Source organism: Colletotrichum paranaense, assembly GCF_030867605.1.
Source record: "Colletotrichum paranaense strain IMI 384185 chromosome Unknown Scaffold_9.1, whole genome shotgun sequence".
NCBI lineage: Eukaryota > Fungi > Ascomycota > Sordariomycetes > Glomerellales > Glomerellaceae > Colletotrichum > Colletotrichum paranaense.
Genome location: NW_026848967.1, coordinates 2186276 through 2196186, shown reverse-complemented (window position 1 = coordinate 2196186; position 9911 = coordinate 2186276). Strand labels below are relative to the sequence as shown.

At 51.0% G+C, this 9911-nt stretch overlaps 2 protein-coding genes across 2 annotated transcripts; both read right to left on the bottom strand.

Moving 5' to 3' along the window:
* Positions 1-49: 49 nt before the first annotated feature.
* On the bottom strand, positions 50-770 carry CPAR01_11511 (uncharacterized protein; the record flags this gene model as incomplete). The annotated part of the gene is made up of 2 exons (XM_060495770.1): positions 50-443; positions 550-770. 2 exons carry the CDS (start codon positions 768-770, stop codon positions 50-52), a joined length of 615 nt encoding a protein of 204 aa, XP_060346118.1.
* A 4787-nt stretch (positions 771-5557) lies between these two features.
* On the bottom strand, positions 5558-6627 carry CPAR01_11510 (uncharacterized protein; the record flags this gene model as incomplete). Its single annotated transcript, XM_060495769.1, has 2 exons — positions 5558-5936; positions 5993-6627. The coding sequence occupies 2 exons, from the start codon at positions 6625-6627 to the stop codon at positions 5558-5560; spliced, it is 1014 nt and encodes a 337-aa protein (XP_060346117.1).
* Between the last annotated feature and the right edge of the window lie 3284 nt (positions 6628-9911).

Genomic DNA, 9911 nt, shown 5'->3' with positions numbered 1-9911 from the left:
CCTCACAACGCATGACATCGATATACTGTGGTGCAGATGGCGATGTCAACTAGGGGCGATGCGAGGGTGCCATGGCCGAGTCAAGACTTCTCGACGGGGCCGCAGCCCAGCAACCGGTCATCGCGAAATGGCACCGCCATCGAAGAGGGGATTGGGGAACAGAACTAGACAACTCTGTCTTGTGGGCAGTTTTCGCCTTGTCGCCGGGCAACCTGGTGACAGCTGTCAAATATCGACAGCATCCTCCTTGCCTCGGGCGAGAGTTTTCGGGGGGCTTCATCCAAGGGTTTCCGTGTTCCTGCGTCTGATGTTGTGCCACGACAACTTGGTCATTGGGGACATGGAAATAAAGGACCCATCTTGGGCTCCGGTGCTTTGGTCGTCGAGAGAAATCGACGTGGTGTGCGTTGGCGACGGAGTCGGTTTTGGTGGACAGGCGTTCCCTGTTAGAAACGAGCATCATTCATGCGCCCGGCAGCGAAGGGGTATTGAGAGTTCTGAGCGTCGCTCCATCACTACCACTGGCGTGGAGCCCGGCGTCTAGCAAACCGCTTGGCCGCATGAATACGCTGGAAATGGCCGGTATTGTGATGCATTTGGGCAGTTTCAGGACTCGCACCGGATTCGGAACGGGAGGACAAGTTGCCAAATTGAAGGATGATGTCGGATACTGCCGGCCACAAGAGTCCATTTGAGTAGTATTGGCCTCCGTGGTTGAAGCGTGGTTGAAGCGTGGAATTCAACGAGGGATACGAGGACTCAAGCCACATTGTGGCTTCAACAGCCAAGCATCGAAATAGACACAAAGGCACGAAATAGCATGACGTCATGTCTTGATGGCTAGGATGGGTCAAACATGTGAGTGAGTCTGCGTATGTTTTTCTCCGTGTTGTTTTTGTTTTCCTTAATTTGATATATCGCAAACCTTCTCTGCCCAACGTGCCCCCATCAACCCAGACCACGAGGCTAGCTAGCACGTAACTGAGCTCCATTTCTGCGTTGTCCTCAACGTGATTCAGCAATCGAGATCAGAGCTGGCGTGGCATCGCACTGGCCCTCCTGTGTCTTGAGCCGAACTGGGAGCCGACGCTTCACGACCAAATGTATCTCTCAACTAAATAGAAAGGGACGCAACATCATTTGACTTCAGCTCTCATCAAATTGTGACGATATTGAGGCCTCCTGGGTATATAAGAGCTACACTTATGGCAATAATCCCATTGCATGCGAAAGCCAATTCATCAATGAAATGACTTTTTATGGTCCATCACCTGCACACCACCACACACATTGACCAATTACAGGTGCAGTAGGTCTCTCTTATGTGTTATGGTATGATGCGCCTCCAAAGTCCTGCAGGGTAGCTGCTGGCAGACATAGAGTGGGTGATATGGGGATCAATTGGGCCTATCGCATTCCAGTGTCTTTGTCCTGGAGTCTGAAGAGGGGGCAGATATCCTCACTGGTCAAGTCACATGTCTGTTGATCACTGGGTCGGGACTTTCGAAGGCGGTTGATTGAATGTGCTCAGTCATATATCCCCAAAGATGGTCGTCGTCTGCTCTCAGAACCAACCGAGTATTACTACTTCAATCTCACTTGTGACTGTAAGGAAAGGCAAAGAATCTAGATCGGGAAGGGTTTCAGTGGAACTTCGTCCTTGTCAAAGTGTACTTGTATATCCCATGTCTATAAACATCAAAGTGGATATCATATTGATGCTTGAATTGTGAATGTCAAGTCTTAATAATCTTCAATGAATGGTATGGGATCAACTCTATTGAACATGGAATTCTCTCTTTTTGAAAATCCTTATTGCTCTTTCAGAAAGTGTATCGTACCTACGTCCGATAATCGGCGTCTTTCTGCATCCAAGGCATTGACTTCTGTGCATGATGGCTCTGATTGACCGAGCCCTCACACTGCCAGAGACGCTGTGAGACTAGACAAGGAATCAGGGGGACATCAAATTATCAAACTGGATTTGCATGTAAATCAACAAATGCCAGCTAAGCCAAACAATGATGAAAAGTAGATGCCTTGGAAGGCGCAAAGTGCAGCTCATGCAAAGACAATTGCTACATAGAGATGGCCATTGGCCGCGAGATCTCACATAATGACGAGATACTGGACCGTCTATGCTGGGTAGCTGATTCGAGCTGGCTCAGTAAGTACTAGGTCGCTCGTAAAATGTGAACTCGGTAAGATTTGATTAAATTCTACTTCAGAAGATGTTTACACCTAGAAACATCCCTCCGGTTTCCTTCAGGGACACGGGTCTGGCTGACCACGGACTACATAACGTAGCTTTCCCAGTGGAGCTCGATGACCTCAAATCCAATCTTACTCATACTTATAGACGTGATGTGCACCCTGACGTATTAAGGGAGTGATGATGAAGAAGAACACTCTACAGACTTGGAAATTTCCACTCAGTTGACTTCAACTACCATACGTGGGAGAGATTAAGAATTGGGGGAATAATAGGCAACTAGACTCACCCTAACTCAGATACATGGGTTGATACTAAACGGCCGTCAGGTATCACGAGGCAGTCGATGCTCCAAATGGCCGTACACGTAAGTACTACGTATGAAACGGGCAATGATGATACGCCGCAGAATTGGAACTTAGAACCTCGCAAGTGGAATGAGGATGCATTTAAGTACGCAGTTGGGGCACTTGACTATCAGAAGAATGATGCAGCTCCTTCTCCAGCTCGGGTTCCCATCTTTCAAGGTCTAGATCTGTCGTCATGGGTGTTCCCACATTTGAGGCCATCTAAGCTAGACCGATGGCCATGGCAGTGGACCTTCTGGGCTAAGAGACTTGAGGGAAACATTGATTATAGTTAATCTGAATCTTCACATCTCCCCGTGTAGAAAGACAGATACGTAAACGCCTAAGAACAATGCCTGACTGCTCACAAGATATGCGTCCGAGAACGCAAAAGTCTCAATGGTCAGTGACTATTTCTACAACTCTGAACGTGGAGTTTTCAGTAGAGAGACAACTTTACTCGAGGTGATCACGGAAGTATTTTAACTCTATGTTGAGCATTTTAGACGCATGCATTAGATCATACCAGTAAGATTCAATTGTCTATGGAGAGAATCAGTAGGTCAAGGTAACTAATGCTGGCAATTGCCCTGAAGAGGTGAAGGTAGTGTTAGGCACGACAACAATGGTACAATAGAAGTATGGGTAAGCACAACCTCTATGAGGTTGATACATGGAAGGTGGTTGAACGGAAGTAATTGTAAAAGTTTGTAAATAAAGCCCTCTCTGCGAATGAGTGTCTTGCTCTGGACACCTCAATGCCAATTCACGTAGAAGGTTCGGGGCCGGAGCAACTAGAGGAATTCCACAGAGTTCAACTGTGTCCAACACCGTTAGTAAATGAACATAATGGGCTGTGAATAAAGCCTTGAATAAAGCCTTAAACACAGTCCAGAAGAAGAAGACACTAGAGCTAAGCAATAAAAGCTTTACAGTGAGATCGAGGAAGCAGCCAGGTAGTGAATTGCCCTAAGCCCTTCAATGGCTTAAAGGTTGGAGCTGTAGACAAACACAGCTCTTCACGACTATTCTCAGCTACTCCATCAACAGATCTCTCTACAAAGACTCATTGTTGACGTTGGGCCCATGTCACATGACCCTCCAAGTGACCCTCACCATGCAATCCAGCAAGGCTGTCGCCCAGTCGCCCACAGCCCGCCGCGAGGCTCCAGAAGAACAACCGGAATTGTCCCGTGATTTCTCCGACAGGAACCCCCTAATGATCTTTGACTTCCTCCAGAGGTAACATGTCTCTTCGTTCACACAGGGATTGGAAAGATGGGAGACTAAACGGGTCACGTCTTCGGGTGTTTAGATTAGTACATGACTGATATAAACATCCCCCGTAAATCACGAAGGCAACTATCTGCTTACATCAGCTTATATAGCCCCGCCGACGGTCAACGGCATCATACATGTGTCTCAGTTGTGTGAAGGAGCGGCTTTGGCACGTAGGCGCAATCTCGGGAAGTTCTAGTCGAAAAGAATGGCAATATACCATCTCCTACTTCTCCTAGCAGCTATCTTTTATGGATGCATATCACATCAACTCGAATGCCCCAAAGCTTCTATCACAGAAGCGCGACTAAAAGACATAGAAGTTGAGGATACCAGTGTACCTTGTTGCAAAGCCAACAAGAACGTGTGTACAAAACCCAAAAAAAAAGTCCAAACCGGCAGATTTCCGTCGGACAGGATAACCCTCATAAACACCCCGACAGCAAACCTTCTCCCCACTTGACTATTGGAGTACTTCAGAAACCTTGAAAGCTTACCTTCACATCGAAATAGCAAAAGGAGCCAACCTTGATGTAGGTGGGAAGTCTGTTATCCCATCTGAGGTGGGTAAGTGCATCTTAAGCTTCAACACCTATCAAGCAGTAGTTCAGGTAGCTCTAGCAGCACGCCCACTTGCTGATGATTGTTTCGCCACAGTCATGAGCTTTTCGATAAACTAATCGATCAAGTATATTCCACACGTTGGACGAAGAGAGGAGTCAGCATGGAGATGCAACCAGACTTCGTACCTGATGTGTACTCTGTACCTAGCGCAAATTCAAAGGCCAAGTATCCCAAAAGGCACCAGATACAACCCTTGTACTAGGACTTTGCAATGTGCAGCCAACCAAGTTCCTCCGTCGAAGCCGAATACTCCAACCGTCTCGACCTCAAAATGGACTTTCTCCGTCTCCGAATCTCCCGTGTCTCCCGCCAGCCTTGACGCACCGCTGCATCGAGTTTACCGCCGTCTACTTTTCTCGTCTGCGCCGTCAGGTACCTTATCGCAGGCGACTCGAGGAGTGAAATTCAACTAGCCCGACGGCTCCTAATGACGTATCATCATTTTTGATCTCCGATCTACTGTCTTTGACGGCATGCAGGTTGCAGCATCATCATACCAAGCATAAGAGGCAGATCACTAAGTGGCCCTTATCAGCCACGTGTGGCTGAAATCATCCCAAGAAACCCCCTCGCATCCACCCACACCGTCGGATCGCCGTGACGTCGCATTTCCTCGACACATCCAAGCTGAAACGGACCCTAAACTGTGACATGTCGCACAACAGCCGCAGGTTCGAACCACACCCCTCCAGCAAAAAGTATCAGTGTTCCTTTCTCGAACTAACAGCGGTCCAACACCGAGTTATCGCGAAATTGAAGGCCAGAGAAGGGACTGGGCTGGGAACAAGCGAAATCAGCCTTCACGATTGTGTTGTGGATATTCTTTTCTATGGAAGAGAGAGCAAAACTGACATCCAACTATTTACGACAGATAGGGGACTCCTCAGAGGCGTGGAGGATGAAGAGAAGTGAGCCAAAATAAAAAAAAAAGATGTAGATGTCACGCTGCTGCTTGATGCTGATGATTCCGCCACCACGGGCAGAATAAGTAGTCCACTCCTAGAACCTTCTCGGCTCGTGAGGGAGCTCCTCGTTCTTCAAAAAAAGATTGCCCCCGAACAAATTGTCTCGTATCCGGTCGCGTGATGTCATTGATTTATATACGCTTGGCTGTGTCGCCTGCGATAGCCCGTCTTCTCCTGTAGCTCTCCGCGTAGCCGATGCGCTCATAGGTGCCGAATCCGTAGAAAGCCAGTCCGATGAGGAGCCAAGTGCTGGTGACAACCAGACCGACGGGGAAGATCATCAGCTGAACACCGGGGAGAACGAAAGCGACAGTGCCGTTCTTCAGTTGAGCCACAACTTCGTCGACGGCAGCTTGGGCAACGGCGAGGTCGGACTTGATGATTTCTTTGGAGAAGACACCAGTGAGGAAAGCAGCCTCGTTCGAGGAGACGTTCGTGCTGACGGTCTGGCCGGCGGCGTTGACGCCGGTAAGCGTGAGGGTCGGCATGACGAGTGCTTCAAATTGTGACCTTGGAAAACATTAGCTTCGGTACTTCAATTACGCAAGTGAAAATGGGGTTCGTACATGGACATTGGTGCCACCATTCTGCTCTGGTCAATCTGTCCGACGAACAGGTATGTTTGCAGGGCCTGTGGCGTGACGACTCGTTTTTGCAGGCCGGTCCACGGAACCTCAAAGCTAAGATCCCGTTTAGCAGTGGAGCTGCCGATTTTGCTGGCGCTGACTGGCGAGACGGAAGCTCCGTTGAATGAAAGCCCGACCTGGATGTTCTGTGGCGGGATACCAGCAAAGGCATTGTTTGGCTCAGAGACCTTGAACAACCGCAGGTCGGCTTCAAAGACACCGGTTTGGGCGTTCAGACTCGGCAAGTTGTAGCAGATGCAGGTTCCGGACGGGTTCGAGGCCTGGTCGAGGTGTGAAAGGGCGTCGGTGCACTTTGCCGACGTCTCTTGCTCCCAAGCTGTCATGTTGATGGTGCCGTCGTTGTTCAGCGTAACTTCAGTCGCCCTCGAAACCCACTCTGCGTCCACCATGGAGCTTTGTCGCTTCTCGATGTATCGGTTTGCGACATCCTCGTAGCTTCGTTCCAACACGTCGACCGCGCGAACCTCGATTGCGGAATCCATCGATAGCGGGCGAATCTCGGCGCAAGCGCGCGAGGCCAGCGCCGCCGTGGTGACAACCACCTTCCAATACATTGTCGTCGATAAAGTTGAGAGAAAGCGGAGAGTAGCGTTGTAGCCGGGAAGATCGGGCGGCTATCGTATTAATGGGCTCGGGGCCGAGAGAAAAGGTGGAGCGAATTGCTGATGATGGTTTGGCGTCGCCAAGGTCTAATTACAAAAGTCGGGTCCCGGCCGGCGGCGAAGCGAAGCGAATTGAATTAAGACGAAGCCAAAGAAAGAGCGTTAGTCGTGTCCACCTCGTCGATTGCCCGGGATGGCTTGGTGATTGCTTGACGTGTCGTCGAAGATTCGTTAGCGACGGGATCGAAGAGAGAAAAATCGATTCGAGCCGCTATTCAGAGGCGGAGAAAGAGAGTAGCGTCGATGTGAAGAGAGAAAGGATGAGGTAAAAAAAAGGGACCTGCCCGTCAGAGGGAAGGATATTGGTTAATGCTGGCTTGACTGTACTCGGGTCGAGTTGGTCGCGAGATGTCTTGTCGACTCGACTCGGAATGGCGCAGAACGAACGAGAGAAGGCCAGGAAGGAAGAGTGCGAGAGTTGGATGGGGTGGCGAGGAATCAATAAGGACGGAGATTAAACGTCGACAAACGGGCAGGGCACAGCAGGGCTAGGCCTTTGACAACAGGAGACGTGTGGGAGGAATTGTGTCATGCAGCGACCATCGTGGTGCCTGGCAAGACGAGCAATGGCCTGACACGTTGCGATCCACAGCAGGGCTGAGGGGTGGTTTGAGCCGTTCTTGGGTGCGGTCCGTACGGAGTGGGTGTATGGTACGGTAGGATGGAGATGGGATTGATGGTCTGGCGGGCGCGAAGACGAGGGTTGGCTCACTGATTCTGGGGTGTGGAAACGACGAGTTTGGTGGTGTTGGTGGGAAGCAGTAGGGAGCCACACAATGTGAATGTGGTCGTCGGGTGTGAGTGTCAAGGGATGGTCTGGCGTATCGTGGAAGAGACGGAGACGAGTATCGGGAGGGGTGGTGGCCAGACAGGGATGATGATAGACCTAGGAGGATCTGAGGCCAGAGGCGTGCTTCAGCCGAAGAAGACGTTGGTACAACTAGATTGTAGAGTCGACAAGCACTGTGTATACTGCGCAGGTATGGACTGGAAAGGGCGAGTTGTGGTTGCGAATGTGGACGATGGAAAAGACTATGTGTGGTCTGTGACTTTGCGAGACGATAAATGCAACGAGAGGCGCGCAGGGACCTGGGTTGTTGTATGGTAACAGGCCTGGAAACGTGGAAACGGGACACACTCAAAGAGAGGAGTGGAAAGGGGAGGTTGAAGTGAATAACGGAGGTGGGCTGGGGGGGAATGGAGGGATGTATTGTGGTAGAGAGAAGATGCAGAGAGGATGGGAATGTGGGCGAACTGTGCAGCACTGCAGAGGCTGAGAGGGTCCGAGGCTGTAGCGCGATGGTGCCAATTTTGGATCTGGGGCCTGTGATTGGCTGCTGGGGTGGTGGAGGGACGGGAAGACTGGAGGCGGCTGCGAGGTAAGTTGAGGTAAGGTTAGCCGGGGGTGCCTTCCTTTAGTCCTCTTTGGGCGTAGCGTACCGGTTTGTAGGGAAAGATTAAGCAAAATCGGTGCACGTGATGCACGTGATGGGGCCCTCTGAGGATACGTATCTGTGTACCTAAGGAGTATCCGTTTAGATACGTATCCCTCGGTCGCATTCCATTGGCAGCCGCCGTTTCTCTCCCTTTTCGCCACTCCCCGCCAGTCTTACGAACTTACGGAGTACCTACACCATTTCCACTGCACATTTCTTTCGCTTTACCGCCTCGGCTTCTTTTCTTCTTCTTCTACCCCTTGCCAGTCATCCGGTCTGCACTTCGCTCAGCCCAAGAAATACGGGACTCGGCAAGATCAACTGTGGACCAGCCAGTTGTCACACTGACGGAGTGAGTGGCCCTGGCTCAAACCGCAAACGCCGTCGCTAAAACGGTACTCCGTACACTACGGATACCACGAAAACATATTCCAGACCGTCTTGTTCTTCCAACTTTTTGTCTGCAAGGTTTGACCATCCCCTTGAAGGGGAAGCTCAGATGTGCCACTTGTGCCTGAATCTGCTGAGCATATCCCTACCTCGCGCCAGCACCCAGCCCATGGCATTGTCGGATCGACTGGAGATGGAACAAGCGTCGTTCGAGGACTGGTCGGGGGCTGAAGCAGTTCTGGGCCACAGCCCGCCTTTGATTGGTGCAACTTCGCCCAGGGCGGGAGGTGCCAGGGGTCTTACGTGAAGATTGTTTGGTCAGGGGCACACAGTACGATGCTCCATCATCCATCAGCCACTGGACCAATCCACCACCCGAATTGCTAGTGAAGATTCGAGAGGCACAGTCAGCAGACAAAGTCCACTCACTAGGGGCTTGGATCCCATCGGCGACAGCAACCACCGGTTTTAGACTTAGAAGCCGCACGATGCACAATCCGATGTAGGAATATACCACTGGAGACGGGTACCACAGCACGTATCCCTCTATTCCAACGCAAACAATAAGGTGCTAGAGTCTAGAGAAGCAAGGGATGGGACGTGTCGTGATCGAATGGTCTTTGCGCCTTTTCCCTCGGATGCGATGACCATGGTAGGCATCGCAAGGATGAGCCGCGACAATTAGCAAAAGACGGGCGGACACTGATACCATCAAGAGACTCGATATTCGGCCATCAAGCCATTCATTCCAGGAATGGCCGCAGCATCACGCTGTTATCGGACACCAAGAGCCCAAGAAGGCCAAGCCTGGCTCTGACATTAGAGAATCACCACAGAGTTCAACTCTCTCAGCACCCATCAACAGTCAAAATTCGCCCTCACACCGAGCGAGCAGGCCTGCATTACCGCGCGCGGCGTCTGCAGAGTGCAGACTGCAGGCAACGGCCCTTGTCTCAGGTGAAACGCGTGGGGCCCAGCACGACCAGGTCGAGCGCTGAGCATTTCCATAGCATCCATGCAGACACCGCTGCGCACCTTGCCCAATCCGATAGACACCGCCCTGAAAGGGAATGGAGAATGGGCAGGACGGCTAAGCGGCATGCGCTGGGAGCCCATGTTGCAGCTTGTTCTCAGCACCAGTTCATTGAATTGAATTGCAATGAATTGGGGAAGATATCTGGCATTCTCGAATTGGGCTGCTCGGAAGGTCTTTTGGGCTCGAAGTACCTACTGCGCCACAGCCGGAAACAATGCACAAGCCACATTTCTCCTTAGCCACAAGCGACAAGCCACGATAGGAGAAGTGGCTGTCACCAGCCACACCTCGCAAGTTTAGTCTTCCGACGAAGT